This window comes from Lissotriton vulgaris, chromosome 7 (genome assembly GCF_964263255.1).
Source record: "Lissotriton vulgaris chromosome 7, aLisVul1.2, whole genome shotgun sequence".
Classification (NCBI taxonomy): Eukaryota; Metazoa; Chordata; class Amphibia; order Caudata; family Salamandridae; genus Lissotriton; species Lissotriton vulgaris.
In genome coordinates, this window is record NC_141695.1 from 1,092,782,944 (window position 1) to 1,092,799,751 (window position 16,808).

General features: G+C 41.6%; 1 protein-coding gene across 1 annotated transcript in view; it reads left to right on the forward strand.

Annotated features, from left to right (window-relative positions):
* The window catches only part of FSTL4 (follistatin like 4), a 2,088,981-nt gene that overhangs the window by 2,041,361 nt on the left and 30,812 nt on the right, over window positions 1–16,808 (forward strand). The window contains exon 15 of the mRNA XM_086931534.1: window positions 11,905–12,014. Within this exon, the coding sequence (XP_086787660.1) occupies window positions 11,905–12,014 (110 nt within the window). The remainder of the gene's footprint in view (window positions 1–11,904; window positions 12,015–16,808) is intronic.

A 16,808-nucleotide genomic window follows, 5' to 3' on the forward strand; every position in this document is an offset into this window, starting at 1 on the left:
ATCCACTCAACCTAGAATGGCTGGTCCATCATAATGTCTGGTGGAGTTTCCTATGTCAAAAATTTGCATGGAAAGTGCAGCAGATATACATGAAATGTCATCTTTTTGGGAGGCAACATGCTGGGATACAACTTCTTGAATATTAAGCAGACTAGATATCATAGACGTCATTTGGGGTCACCCCCATTGCCATTGTGACCACTGGGACTGCCTTTTTGACCCTGGCTTTACAGGCGGCAAAATCAGTGCCTTATGGACATCAGTTAGGGCTCCACATTCCTTATTTTCAGTCAATTGTTCACTACACTAATAGTGAATAATATTTTATTATTTACTATTAGTATAATAAAGAATTGATGATTATAGTTAGCTGGAATATGAACCTCACAAGTAGCTGAGATAAGTAAAAAATGCTTTCAAATGTATGTTGTGTGCATGCTTGCGGGTGAGAGTGTGTTTTGTTAGAACGAGTGTGCGTATGTGTAAGCATTTATTTATTAAAAAGATTTATAAAGTGCACAGCTACCCAGCGGGGTTTCCCCGCGCTATGTGTGCGTGAAACTATGGCATCTGATGTCCCTTCCGCTCCTCCTGGCATTCATGCTAGGTATGTGGGAACTAAAAGGAAGCATGCTCCCACAACAGTGACAATAGTGGATTTTATGTTCAGCAGTTTTCGTCCAAACAAATCTCCTCCAATGGAAACTCAGTTTTACCCGTTTCAATGCTCTCTTCTGGGTCAATTAGTTCTAGATACGTTTTTGGGCTTTGAATCCAATATGTATGAGTATCCAATAATGCATGTATTGTGGGTCTTGAATGTAACAGACTCAAAACCATACATTTTCTGTTAGCCCTCCCTGGTTTCCATCCCTTCCCCTTTGTCATTGTGAAGCCCCAGCAGAACAGAGCACCATGCGCTTTTTGCTATTTTACACATGTTATATTGCACAAAGAAGACAGTTCCTTCGCCCAGTATTACGATCATTAGATCTCATGCGGCTGCTTTTGCCCAATTGTACTGTCTGGTAAATGAATCTGTTATCCACTTACATTGTAAGTGCTTTGAAGGTACGATCCACACACTGAGTGCTCCCCTCATACTTTGATGGTTTTACATTTGATTTGAACAAAACAAATTCTCTCTTTATTGTGTATCATATTGTATTTGTCTCTCTGCTGTGACTTTAATGGCTCAGAAGACGAATAAAATATGTTGAATGATTGAGTGTAACAGTGATAGATTGAGAGCATTGGTCCCACCTGTTTAGGAAAATCGCAGAATTTTTCCGTGTCTGAAAAAGTGCTCAGTTCGGTGTAAAATAAACTTTATTTTAGCATTGTTGGTAAAAAAAACAAATGTTAGCCTGAGGGAACAAATCTGCTGAAAAATGTCTTAAGGATCCTTAAGAAGCAAATGACATTTAACTGCGTCTCTGCTCGGGGAAGCCCATATGTAAATCTCCTCAGCTTCGATCTGCCATCATTTTAGCAGTTGAGTTAACGCCATGAATTGCTTGTGGACTTTCACCGCAATGAATCAGTGATGGAGGCAGACATTGTGTGTGTGCTCAAGCAGCTGCTGGTGTGAACACAGTAGGGTGGCTTGTCAGCATCCCCACTTTGTTCCTGAAGCCCATGTTGCTCCCTCTCTCCTCCCACACCTGTTTTTCCTCCTATTTTCCTGCCTCCTTTTTTGTCATTTCTGCTGTGTTGGCCAGAGCAGAGCTCTGAGGGAGTGAGGTTGATTGGTTTGATTGTTGAATCTCAGGTCTCAGCCGATTTGAAGGGTGTACTGCTATCCTGGCAGTATCTGGTGCTTAGCTCAACCACACGTAGGTGTGTTGCTAGTGCGAAGCGATTTGGACGTGGGCAGTATTTTCAGAAAAGTCATGAGCTCGGTGGTCAAAGGTTGTTAGGAGACTTGTGACCAGAGGGAGCAGTATGTACCATTATGTACAAAACAGAGTGAGAGGAAAAGGCAAACCATTTGATTTTCCTCACACTAGACACCTCTCCAGAAGATAGAAAGGAGTGCAGGGTAGGTCTGCGGATTGTGTGATGAGTTTTTTGAACACTTGACCTTGTGTTGTTCAGAGGAATGTGTTGCTGTTTGTTTTGTTTTGCTGCTCTCTACAGCCATTGACATCCCAATTTGCCCCACTTAGCTCCATGGCTTCACAGCTATACAAACTATATCAGAAGAAGAAAAACTCTAAAAGGCAAATAGAAAGGCCCTATCAAAAAGAAAAATATGACAGGGTTGACCAACTTAGATGTCTGTCTTCAGAAAGCCATAGCCAGGATAGAGGGAGCAAGAAGCTAAACAAGAGCAACTACCACTGTGAGAGAACCTGGAACAGACACAGAACACAAGACGACCAGCAGGAATCTCTAATACAGCTAAATCATCTCATCTAGAAACTACACACTGGCAAAGTCAGGTCAATCCCTGACAGAGAAGCATGACTGAATGAGAAATGAGCATAGTCTTGAAAGGAATTGAACAGACAGAACTGTGTATCTTGGTCAATGAACAACCAATAATCAAGAAGTGTCTAACAGCAAAAACTCTGCACAATAAAAGAAACTTTGTGGCTACCATTGTTACAAAAACAGGTAATGAACTTCTAGATACCCTAAAAAATAAAACTTACATACGGAAAAGTCCTCAATTTGTAAGTCTTTTCTCAAGACACTGAATAGCATTCCCAATTGAACCAGAAAACAGAGGTTCACCCACAAATACTAGTAAAGGGGACCTGAGCACCCATTGAAGACATCCATTTAAAAGGGGTACAATGCCTGAAAAACAAAGAGCATCACATAGAGAACACTAAAAATGGACACCACACAAGTTTTATATCAAAAATAGGTATAGAGTTATCACAAGACCAATAAACGACAAAAAGAATCCACAGTACTATAAAGTTTCACGAGTTCAGGTTAAAAAGGCTTAATTCAAGGTTCTGTGCGAGTCGGTAGCCTTGTCCGGTTACAGCGTTGCTGAAAAGAACACACAGTCTAACAAATCCAGCGGACCGCGGCAGTCCGGGCCCACTCAAAGGTCGACAGACTCAGTCACAGTACCTTTCATTGAGGCGGCCGTCACGGATGTGCGAGCCGGTTCCGGGGTTCATCGCGGTGTAGAAAAAGAAAGCGTTGCAGGTCACGGTGTCCTTCCAGTCGCGGTGCAGGCTACGGCTCATTGACGGCGTCGAGACGGAGTCGGTGAGCTCAGAACTTGCGTTGTTCAAGGCGAACGTTGCTCGTTGAGCTGCTTCCAGCTTTACGGTGCGGCGACAGAGCCGGAGTTTGGGAGCAGGCATCGGTCAGTCCGGATAGAGGTGCGAGTCGGGCGGTGCGTCGCGAAGCGTGTGACGCGGTGCCTCAACTCCGGTGCGATCACAGGACTCGAAGTCAGCAGCAGTGACCGCGTCAGTCAGACCAATTCAATTCGGTGTAGCGAAGCGTTACATGTCGCGGTGTCCTTCCTGTCGTGGTGTAGGCTACGGCTTGTTGACGGCGTCAGGACGGAGTCGGTGAGCGCAGAGCTTGCATTGTTCGAGGTGGATGTTGCCTGGTGCGGTGCCTACAGGACACTGGGCCAGTCTTGAGAGTCGGTGACAGCTCCCTGCCTCTGTAGCCACTTGTTTCCAGCAGCAATTCACAAAGGCTGGTGAAGTCCATTGGTCCTGGGACTTCGGTCAGGGGGCAAGTCTCTTCCAAGCCCTTGGAGATCTTTGCACAAGTTGAAAGAAAAAGTCCACAGTTCTTTCTCCTCTCTTTGGCAGTCAGGCAACCACTGCAGGCCTATCCCCCAAGCAGTACTTCAGCTTGGGAATAGTCTCGCCTCAGTTTCTTCAGGTTCCTTCTCCCCAGGAGAGGTTTCGTCTTGTAAGTCCAGAAGTGATCTAATTTCATGGGATCAGGGTCCCAATACTTATACCCCTAAATCCTTTGTTCTATGAGGGGAGAGGGGACTGTACCCAGTTCAAGCGAGTCCTGAAGCACTCTGTTTACCAGACTTCTCCTTTCCTTTCACAGCGCAGGGCAGGCACATCAGACGCCCACAGGAGGTGGAGCCAGCATTGTGGAAGGCAAGTACAGTCCTGGAGCCCTTTGTTGACAGTCTTCCTTCTCTTCTTACAGTGTGCAGAGCAGAGACATCAGACACACCACAGGGGGTGGAGCCTGCATTGTAGAGGGAAGGCCCAGCCCTATTCGGGTCCCACGTGCAACTCCTCCCTCCCATCTAGATGCATATATCCCTATTCACCACCGGGCAGCCCCAGCCTGTCTCCTGGAATTCCCCAGTCCTGTCACACAAAAACCCAGACAAGGAATACACAACCTCGCAGAGGCGGGCTCAAATGGTTAGGCAAGCAAATACCTACTTTCTAAAAGTGGTATTTTCAAACACACAATATTAAAATAAACTTTACTAAAATATGTATTTTATTATTCTGAGTCCATGCATACTAAACTCGAATTTCTACCATGTTCTCTGAGTCTGCTAGAATTATAAACATGTAACAATGCAGCTGCCCATTCGGGCCTATGGAGAACAGGTAGCCTTGCAATAGTGAAAAAGGGAAATGGCTGTAATTCACTATTAGGACATGCTACACACATCAGGGCTTGTCCTACCTTATACTTACAATGCACCCTGCCCTTGGGCCTACCATGGGGGTGACTAATATGAAGTCAAGGGAAGGTTTAGCGACTGGCAATTGTGTGCACTTGCCCAGTCAACATGAAAGTACCAGACTGCATGCAGGCTCTGCAATGGCAGACCATAGACACATTTTACGAGGCCGCTCCTGTGGGTGGCACAACCAGTGCTGCAAGCCCACTAGCAGCATTTGGATTTGCACGCCCTGGGCACTCTCAGTGAACTGTACTAGGGTCTGACAAGTAAACCAAACATCCAATCATGGAACCACTAATCAATACATCAATTTACAGTAGGGAGCACTTGCACTGTGGCACTGGACAGCAGTGGCACAGTGCCCAAAGCATTTAACACCAGCAAAAACACATGAGGAAACAGAAAAAGAAATGGAAAGGAGACCCACGCCAATGGTGCCAGGTCTAACAATGGTGAATGTGATTTACTAACAGAAGGTGCTCATTGGAAACTCCAGGGCCTTACTCCATCTTCATAAGGCACAAGCATACAGGGTAACCGCAAAACCCACAGGGATAACAAGCTGAAGAGTTCAAACATCGATCTGCATTCATATGTGTCGCTGTCACCCCTCAAAATGACTAGACATCCATTAATAAATAAACAGAATAGAAAAAATAGAATTGAATCAATTCTTATGGAAATATTGCACTGTTGTCCTGGAATATTTTGATGTACCAAGGAAGTATGGAAACATTTACTTACTCTCCTGTCTCATGTCCTCAGAGAGAGTAATTTTGACCTGGTTAATCGACCATTTGGAATATAAATGTTATATTAGAATCACCAATCTGCAACAAAGTGAAGGGGCAGTTGTTTTGGCGGTCTCCAAGTTTCAAGCAGAGTACATGTCTCCAGTCAAATACAGAACTGATGAAGACATCTAATAATATCCACGTGGTTGAGGTAACCCTGCTATTTCTGTGGAAGCTGAGGTTTTAAATATCTATGCTAATGTTACAAAGAGGCGGATATTCAGTCTGTGATTGAAAAGGTGATGAAAAATGGCTTTGACCCCCCCCCCATGTTCTGTGGATAACAGGTCACATGTCAGATTAGCTGACATTGACACCAACATGGGTCTCCATGGGGGAGTGGAGAATTTGATAAAATAAAGACAATTTTCATTAGCAATTTCAAATGTGCCAAACACAACTTTCAATCTTGCCATCCAAGTGGACAATTTCTTCACGAACTTTGCTCTAATTAAGATCTTAATTCGGCCCACAGCTCTTTTGAGTCCAATGTTCAAATATTTAAACCGTCTCTGCCAGGAGCTCTCTGTCTATATTTGGCTTTATGCTCATAAAAGCTGAGGCATGTAACACTTTTGAAACCTTCAAAATCGACCAGCATGTATGAAGCCACCACAATCCGTTCTTGATTGAGAAGACCTAAGTTTGAGATGCAATCATTACCAACCTCTCATATGGTATGCGATTATGAAATCTCAGCCTGCGCCCAGGTAAAAGGTGGTCCGGATTGGCTGGGGATTGCTAGAGACCCAAATGCCAGTTATCTAGGGAATACACGAAAAAACAAGGAAGTGAAAGAACCGCTTCAAAATGTAGTCTAATGGTATGATGAAGAATGCACAAAGATTTTTTTTCTCCTAATGTAAGATGCGTTGAACAGGAATTCATAAGCAGTTTTGATAAAAGCAAATCTAAGGAAAGGCTCAAAACCTGTTGGAAGTTAAAAAGATGGAATTTTGGAAAAGTAGTTGAGCTATTCCAGAAATGGCAGCCAAGGAAAATAACCTCTATAGGTTATGGACACATGTCTTACCGAAGTTTCTGACTGTGTTAAATCAAATATTAATGCAACAACAGAGTACTTGGAATGCGCACACTAAAGAGATATTGAGCAACAAAGCCATATCTCTCCTGTATCTATCAAACCACAGAACTTTTAACCCAACAGATGGATACTGGAAGAGTTGGGGCCAAAGAAAGGAGGGCCTGTGAAAAGTTTCTGTTCACGGATTCCAACATGAAGGGAAAGTTCGGAAAAGCTCCTGAAATAACACAAATCCTCCTATCCCCCAAGGTATTTCACTGGCCACAAGCACTGTGGATCCCAGTTTTGAACTCCTTTTTTATTCGCCTTACAGCACTTAACTAGCTGTTGAAAAAACTGTCCAACTGTCCCAATATACAGAAAGGGCCCAACACCCGATCCCAAATGGTATAGGTCAATCAGCTTCATCAAGATTGACTGCAAGATCTATATTGGTGTCATCCTGGAGAAACTGAGGATATGGATGGAGAAATATCTTTCTGTAGACATAGGAGAAGAAACTTACAGCCAAATTTTGATGAGTTACTAACAAAGACAACTATTCACAGCAGCAATGTTCAATATCCTGCCATTGGCTATAACATTGATAGCGTGGCATCTGGCATCAATAGGAAACACACCTCTGTAACCTAAATCAACTAAAAAGTATACATTACTTGAGCCATACAGTACTTGATTCTACTCTATTTATTTGAAAGGGGTCGGAGAGCAGAGACCCATCCCATGGGTGAGGAAAATGAGAGAAAGAGACATAACAACTCCTGTCCCTTCCGTGTGGCCAAGATCCATCTGTGACTTGCATTGTGGGTATCTTTCTGGAAGTGATTTTGAAAGAACATTCAAGGTTCTACAATGACAATTGAAGTAGCCTTTTAAAAATGGCACGTCCCCCAATCTAAGAGATACAGAACTATAATCTGTGAACAACATTTAAGCTTGTGAGATCCTAAGTAAGGCCATCTCTTAATTGGGGAAGTGAAGAATACATGCATGCAGATGAACAATAAAAGAACTTCTGGGGCAAATCAATTATGCTTCCCTGAATTGCATAATCGTATAAAAGTGGATTTCTCCACAATTTTGCATCAGTTTCTCTTCATCTCACATTAATCATTTTATCCTGCAACACTATACTTTCTATTTATTTTATTTATATCTAATATTTTAACACTATACTTTTGTTTTTTGTTGCTTTTAATACGCTTCCATGGTTATAAGGTTTTATAGTCCTACCTATTTTAAGGTATAATACTTGTGTTGAAAGCTATTTAATACAAAATCTAATCAAATCTCTTTGAGGACAGGCACCTAATGAATGCCATACTTTAGACTCATAAACATCTATTCAGGCCAGACATAGCAACAGCCTGCCCAGTTTACATCTGTAAGGTAGCAGAGGATTTTTCACTACAGCAACAGCTTAGTCTTAGTTCTATTTTCACTCATCCAGTAGGCCAAACCGGGGAGTTTGAAAGGAAATATCTGTGGGGCATATTACCAACAACTAGCGATAATTTTTGTCTCTAACTTGTTTAGAGACAAAAATTATCGCCGCACATCGGCGATTTTTATCGCAGATAAACCTTGCTATTAACAAGGTTTATCGCAAATGCGATAAAAAACGGCCGAAATGCATGAATATCGCTGAAAAGTCAGCGATATTCATGCATTATTGAGCAAATGCTCTTAGCCATGTTATCCACCTCCCATTGGATAACATGGCTAAGAACTGCTCAGGGCAGGTGTTAGCTTTTGGAGATATTCCCGCTTAGCGCGAATATCTCCAAAAGTTGGTAATAGGAGATAGCGATGTTAGCGACTGTTTTCAGTCTCTAACATCTTGGCACGCCCACTTTGCATCTCATTAGTGATAAATATCACTGACATGCAAAGTGGGGCCCAAGATGGTCGCTATCTCCTACTAGCTGTCGCTAACTGGTGTTAGCGACAGCTTGGTAATAGGGAGATAATTTTATCTCCGCTTTCTTGGCTTTTAAAGCCAAAAAAGCGGAGATAAACCCCCTTGATAATATGCCCCTGTGTTTTTTCTTTGTTGGTTGTCCCTGAATCATCGCTGGAAGATCACTTGAAAATGTCCATACGCTCGACTCCCATTTTCCTACAGTAAGATGTAGTTCCTGCTCTGGAAGTGTGACTCTAGAAATCTTCAACATGGCTCCGGGGTTCCCCCCGAGGATTGAGTTTGTTCTGCTTCCCACTTATACCTGCTGCCACCCGGTTCAGTCCGGTTCAAATAGAGCACATGCAGCAGAGTTATACACTTCCATAGAAAATCATGAGCATCTTATGTCATTTAGTTACATTAAATACACTGCTATTGGGTTTAATTCTTTTGCAGCTTAATCTGAGGCAGATGGCTAGCCAGGTCAGAAAATGTATTAAAGGGGCTGCATAGGACAAGTAATGCTCCAGAGACAACATTGTATTTTTCCTAGCAATTTCAACATCTTTGCGCCATTTCCTGAAGCAGCACTGAAATGATGGAAAGCATTCTGTGGCACAGCAACTGACGGCAAGAGCATTCTTCCTGGGTCAACCAGTATTCGTTTTTATTGTTTTTTATTGCTGAAGGAGCATACACGTTTTCTTTCAAAAGTATAACAGTATCATAGGTTTGTAAATGCAACTTCTTTGTGACTGCAATTCCTGCCTATTTTTATTTCTTGGAAATAGTGATGTTATTAAATTGTATTGTTGGCTATTCTTAGGCATTTCCGTTGATTTCATCAATGTCAAACACTGTGAAGTTACTCCTTGTGATGGCCTTGGTGTAAAAAATCAAGTGATGGCACTTAACTTGTCATCATTGGCCCAAAGAGCAAGTTTTACCACTTCCATTGCCCAAAAGATTTTAATGAAATGGCGGTCGTGCTCTAAGTGGCTACTGTTCGCCACTAGAAAACACAGTTGCTGCATTACTTTAAATCCCCTGTCTCCCAAACTACACAAATAAGAAGCCTGGGTTGAAAAGATCCTTACAAGTTAGAGGCTGCTGGTGGGACCAGTGCCTCTGAGTAGGTGGCCCTTTTCATACTTTGTAACCGAACAGAGATCATGAAATGCCCCTAGAAAGAAAATGATGAAATAGAAGTTTACAATGTTGAACAGGTAACACTACCACACAAGCCAGTACATTGTTGCTTGCTAAAGTCTTCCACATAGATGGAGAGAGCAGGGCAGGGCTGGGAACCCAAAGCAGTCCTTGGTGAGGGAGAGGTGCGGGAGAGGGGGTGCAAGTGTGAAGACCTACTGTGTTTGTTACCCTGGGGCGAAATTGCAGCACTGCTGCAAAACCGGCCCCAGTAACAAAACCTGCACCTACCATTGCAAAACCGGCCCTCACCCTTCCAGTCTCCCGGGGAAATGCCCGATGCCTGCTACAGCCAGCCTGGCCCTGGGAGAGAACCTACTACTATGAAAACAATGAAATAGGTACCTAAAGAAACTTGAGTAGATGAAAGTCATAAAATCATCCCATAACAGGGTAGGTTTCCTTCTAATAAGTACTCTTGTTCCACTTGTAAAGAACAGTGGGGTGCAAAATTTGTGTAATTTGCTTATGCTTCACCTCTCTAAATGTATGCACATAAGGGTGAGCCATGGGATTTCTGCTCAAAATTTAGGAACTGGGAGGATCACATGTTTTTTGTATCGGCAATAGCACTTTCTGCTGTTATGAAATCGTAAAGAAGCATGCTGAGAATCCCGGACAGCCTGACGTTTGTCCAACTGGCAACACCTCTTTCCAAGATCCACGTGCTTGTGATAGCACTAATAGGGACAGCACAGCTGTAACAGACCCAAATCTCATCAAAACTTTCTTAAATTCAATCTAACGAAGGCCTTAATATTTAAAGGTCTAAGGGCCATATGTATCATAGTTCAGTTTTGCGAATTCTAAATAGCGATTTTTAAGGAATCGCTATTTAGAAATCGCAAAACGGTATGTATGAAAAAAATCACATTTTTTTTGCGATTCCTTAATCTTCCTTATTTGGGAATTCGCAAGTTGCGAATTCACAAATAAGGAATCATTTCCCATTCATTCCTATGGGCCACGAGGCCCATAGGAATGATTGTGAAATGCATTTCATTTTGCGATTCGCAATTTGCTAATTGCAAAATGAGATTGATTTCAAGGGTGCAGCGGTGTTCCAAGGACACCCTGCTGCACCCCTGAAATCAGCATGTGTGTGCATATGGCGCACATACATGCCCTGTGGGCATGTATGTGCGTCACATGCCACATTCAAAAATGGCAATTAGTGTATTTTGAAAAGAAATCACAATTTACCACCAACTGAAAGTTGGTGGTAAATTGCGATTTCTTAAGCTAAATTCGCTACATTAAAATGCTTCATACATAGCATTTAAGGAATCGCAAAATTGCGATTCCTTAAATGCTATAGCAAAATAAGGAATCGCAAGTATTTGCGATTCCTTAAAATGTGATTTTTTGATGCATATCAAATTATGCAAAATAGCCTTTTGCGATTCGCAAAGGCCGAAATTCGGCGAATTTCGGCATTTGCGAATCAAAAAAGGCTTGATACATATGGCCCTAAATGTGGTATTTTTCTAATGTATCGAATGTGCATTCTCTCTCGAAATATTCTGCAACTTCTAGTTTGAGGAGACAGTCGAGCATCCCCTGTAGAACAATGTCCCGAATAATAGGACAAAGGGGGAGTCAGTAATGCCCTACACAAAATTCATCTGTGGCATGCATCGATTAACAAATTTGGGTAGCAGACTTGTTTTTTTTTTTTTTTTTTTTAAAGAAACCACTGACCGCTAATTTTCAGATGTTGATGAGGGTATTCTCTGGGATTAAAAAAAAAACAGTGATACGATTCCCAAATTACAATGTCTGTAATATTTTGACATTCCTAGGTTTTTATGTTGTTTTATTTTACTCCTCTTATAATTTTAGGAAACGGCACATTATTTGCCATTTTACTATTGTGCCATACGAGGCCTACAGGAAAAAGTACTTTAACTGCACATGGTTATGTTTCACTGACACGTCAACGCTGCTTTCTAGGGATGATGTTTTGTAGGCTAACATAAAAGTTTACAGGTTAATTCATATTATTAAGTGCTAATCTGAGCAAGTGTCCAATTTTTAACAGTTGACTAAATGACTATAGATAAGTATCAGGTATATTGTGATGTTGTGATTTCCTTTTCTTGTGTGCATTTGTTTCGCCGACAGCAACATTTCTATAAGTGTCCCAGTCACTCATTCTGTTGACACTGACTACGTCTAGAATGCAAGGGCGGTTTAATCAGCTGCATGGGAATGTTTTGATCTAAGCTGTCAGCAGCCTGTTTTATCACATGAAATCCCTTCAGTGCGTTCACAAGAAATGTGTTTGTTTTTCTTTTTATAGGTAATATCGGAAGCAAGCACTGTGGAAAATCAACACGTCATTCGCACGCCTTTTGAAGGGGTGGATGATTTCTTCATTCCTCCCACTAATCTCATCATTAATCACATGAGGTATGCACTTCCGGGCACCTGCTCTTCCTGACACGCGTGGGAGGTATCTTGAAATGATATGTTAGTCAGGTTTGAGGATTATTTGGACATAGTAACCAGGGCACAAGTCCTATAAAAAGAAGTGGGGGGACTGACCAAGTAAGACTATGCAAATGACCTCATAACGTCACGATATAGCGCCATAAAAGAAATAAAGTAGTGCTTTTTAAATTATTTGTGTAAATACTGGGCCAGACTAACCCATCTGACTGTCTTGCAGTGTCTGCATTTATATATAGGGACAGAACAAAGGCAAAAGCATGCCTCTCTTAAGTACCTGTGAAGAGAAGGCAAGCTGTGTGCCTTTGTTTCCCTCTGTGGCATTTACATTTAAATGTAAAGTTCAGGCGGCCCCCAGTCAGGATTTTCAACCAAAGGGAGGCCTGACGGCCCCTTACCTTTGGCACAGCTGTAGGTGAATAAAAAAGCCCCCTCTATGCGAGTTGCTGCTGGGAATGGAAAGCAGCCAACGCGCAGGTGCTGTTGAACGTGTCCCGGTGTCTGAAAATTACACCAAGTTCAGCATATTTCTGTGGGGCCCAACTTTTTGGCAGGGGGGATGGCGTCCACCCTTTGAAAAGAGTTGGGGGGGGGGGGTATGTACCTGCGTGTACCCCTGACTCAAGCCCTAATTGTAACTAACATATATATGCCTCTCTCATCCATTGTGCGCTTCTAATGATAGTGTGTCAGTCACGCGCACTTGACACCAGTAACAAGTACGAGGCATGGAAAGGACAGGCCCACTGGTATGCGCATGAGGGCTTAGGGGTCGGCCATTAGTAAGACACTGGTGGATGGATCTGCTCTAATTAGAGATCCAGTGAGGATCTCTTGTGCTGCTGGAACAAATTCAGCAATATAGAAAAGGTACCTTGAGGAATTGTTTCGACTATTTATTAATATTTTTCACAAGCCATCAATATGTACATTCAATCAAATAGACATCGGAACCATGGTATCGATCGTTTTTCAACTTTATATCATATATTATATAAGAAACAATTAATAATTTGCAACAAATAGAAAAAGGCAACACAAACCACACTATTACAATCAATATCCTTCCGATAGTGTGTTATACTGTTGGTATTGTATGTATTATATACATATATACATAACGTGCTCCTGAAGTCTCAGTCAGCTCATTCAACAATTTTTGACATGAATGTTGTAGTTCTTATTTGTAACCAAACAGTATATAGGCGTCGACGTTTCGGTCTTTAACATGCGATTTTCACCAAGACCATCCTCAGGACTGAAAGTTGCTCAAAATATCTACAAAATATACAATATGTACAATATATTAGAACCCGTTCCTAATGTCCAATATAATTGATTGTCTGCTAACACTAACCGTCACCACACCCAGTGTGACTGTACATAAAATATACACTACTCACTATGTTTCAAGTTGAGAAACCTCAATCTTCATAGACCAATAAGGAAGTCTTAACCATAGACCATCCAGTTTCCACGTGCTCCTGTACAAACAAGTATATATACACTAAGCATATGCCTTCACGTTCCAAAAACATCTGTCCAACCTAAACTCCTCTCCACTTTATACACCGGTTAAGCTTACCTCCTCAAAGAGATAGGAACATTTCCAAAGTGGCTCGGTAATTTTTCGTATTTCTAACGTGTTCGATTAGTGTGGTTCAAATCTGAAGTACAAAAACGGAAGATAATTTCCATAAGTCCATGCGAGTAACTAGCATGACCATAACTATCCCAGTACCCCTCCAATGGCACTTACTTCCACACTGTGTAGAGCGGGACTCCAATTCACTCCGTCTCTATTCGAAACCGGCTCACAATGTTACCGGAGGAGACTACATTAAAGTCGCGGACTCCGCGCATGCGCAGATGGGGGAAGTCGCTTCAGTCTATGTGGCGGCCATTTGTAAATGGTTCTCATACCTGCTTTATCATATGAACCATATTGTATTGCCATCGACATTAAATGTAAAAATCTTAACCGACTATTGTCAGCCCGATGTGTAAGTGTAAATAATGAAATATATACAAATCGACTGCATCTAGAACCATAGATGAATTAAGCCATAAATTCGATTGTCAGCCTCACAGTCGGGACCAGTCTAAGAGAACCAACACCGAGGTGATTAAGGGGTCAAAAAGAAGGACCAATGTAGATCGTCTGCTAACTATAAAAGAAAACAGATGGATATGGATGTGCAGTACGATGGTGCATGGACTTAACCAATATGTGGAATGGCACAATTTAGCAACCCTATAATTATTCCTCATTTGTGATTTATCAGCATACTTCTGTTTATAATGTTGGTGTTGGTTCTCTTAGACTGGTCCCGACTGTGAGGCTGACAATCAAATTTATGGCTTAATTCATCTATGGTTCTAGATGCAGTCGATTTGTATATATTTCATTATTTACACTTACACATCGGGCTGACAATAGTCGGTTAAGATTTTTACATTTAATGTCGATGGCAATACAATATGGTTCATATGATAAAGCAGGTATGAGAACCATTTACAAATGGCCGCCACATAGACTGAAGCGACTTACCCCATCTGCGCATGCGCGGAGTCCGCGACTTTAATGTAGTCTCCTCCGGTAACATTGTGAGCCGGTTTCGAATAGAGACGGAGTGAATTGGAGTCCCGCTCTACACAGTGTGGAAGTAAGTGCCATTGGAGGGGTACTGGTATAGTTATGGTCATGCTAGTTACTCGCATGGACTTATGGAAATTATCTTCCGTTTTTGTACTTCAGATTTGAACCACACTAATCGAACACGTTAGAAATACGAAAAATTACCGAGCCACTTTGGAAATGTTCCTATCTCTTTGAGGAGGTAAGCTTAACCGGTGTATAAAGTGGAGAGGAGTTTAGGTTGGACAGATGTTTTTGGAACGTGAAGGCATATGCTTAGTGTATATATACTTGTTTGTACAGGAGCACGTGGAAACTGGATGGTCTATGGTTAAGACTTCCTTATTGGTCTATGAAGATTGAGGTTTCTCAACTTGAAACATAGTGAGTAGTGTATATTTTATGTACAGTCACACTGGGTGTGGTGACGGTTAGTGTTAGCAGACAATCAATTATATTGGACATTAGGAACGGGTTCTAATATATTGTACATATTGTATATTTTGTAGATATTTTGAGCAACTTTCAGTCCTGAGGATGGTCTTGGTGAAAATCGCATGTTAAAGACCGAAACGTCGACGCCTATATACTGTTTGGTTACAAATAAGAACTACAACATTCATGTCAAAAATTGTTGAATGAGCTGACTGAGACTTCAGGAGCACGTTATGTATATATGTATATAATACATACAATACCAACAGTATAACACACTATCGGAAGGATATTGATTGTAATAGTGTGGTTTGTGTTGCCTTTTTCTATTTGTTGCAAATTATTAATTGTTTCTTATATAATATATGATATAAAGTTGAAAAACGATCGATACCATGGTTCCGATGTCTATTTGATTGAATGTACATATTGATGGCTTGTGAAAAATATTAATTAATAGTGGAAAAAATTCCTCAAGGTACCTTTTCTATATTGCATATTTACCCAGTTCCTTGGGGATTATTGGGTTGCCCTGTCTTTATTTACTGGAACAAATTCAGAGCACTGAAGGGTTTCTGAGCGGGTCAATGCTTGTAACACCTGCTCGGCAAACTTTTTTATTATGAGAAAAAAAACTCTCAAAGTTGGAGTTTACTATCTAAGAACAAAAAAAATTGCCTTGTTTACAGGGAAGTTTCTCCCGGCGCCTGGAGGTCAGTCTGCATTTTCTCCCGCCATGTAGCCGTGCCTCGCAATGTAGCCATGCCTCGCATGGTCGAAAAGGGCAAGTTAAAAAAGTGACATTTCACACCCTCAATAGGACAGGAGGACATAAGTTTACTATGCTTAAACTTCATATCTATGTAACTTAAAAATATACATGTTATGTTATGTTATTGGAGGTTTTGTAGCACGCTCAATTACTCAGGAGTATCCTGGCGCGTAAAGATGCAGATAGACAATAGAAGAGCTAGAGTAGTTAGGCCGTCATTTTGAAGAGGTGGGTTTTGAGTGCTTTTTTAAAAAGAGTGAAATTCTGAATGGTGTGTAGCATCGGGGGCGACTTCAAGGTATACAGATTTGGATTTAAGAATAGTAAATCAGTGCTTACCAGTATACACAGTCCATGGTACTTTAGTTGACAATATTTTTGTTACTTTATTTTTGTAACACAATATTTCTATACTTTATTTTCTGAAACACAACCAGGTCTTGTTGCTGTGCTGCTCTTGAATTTCTTCATGTTATTTTACAAATGTTTCGCAACGTTCCTGCTGATGTTTAGGCTCCAGGGGACAGAATAGTTACAAAGTTCATAGTGTAAATAGAATGCAACAGGGTAGCTGCCAGGGTGTGATGGCCATGGAGATTTTGCAGCTCTCTCTTGCCTGTCTTTCTATACTCAGGGTGTGGCCTTGTATACAGGGCTGCTATGTGGCAGTATGGAACGTGCCTGTTAGAACTGGGGGTCTCTAGTTGGCAGAGGTAGGTACCACTGTCCAAACAGGGACCCTTGCTTCTAGTCAGGGTAAGGAGGATGTCCTCTTTAGATAACCCCTGCTCACCCCCTTGGTAGCTTGGCACAAGCAGTCAGGCTTATTAAAGGCAATGTGTAAAGTATTTGTACCAACACTCACCGTAACACAGTGAAAACACCACAAACTGACTCCACAACAGTTTAG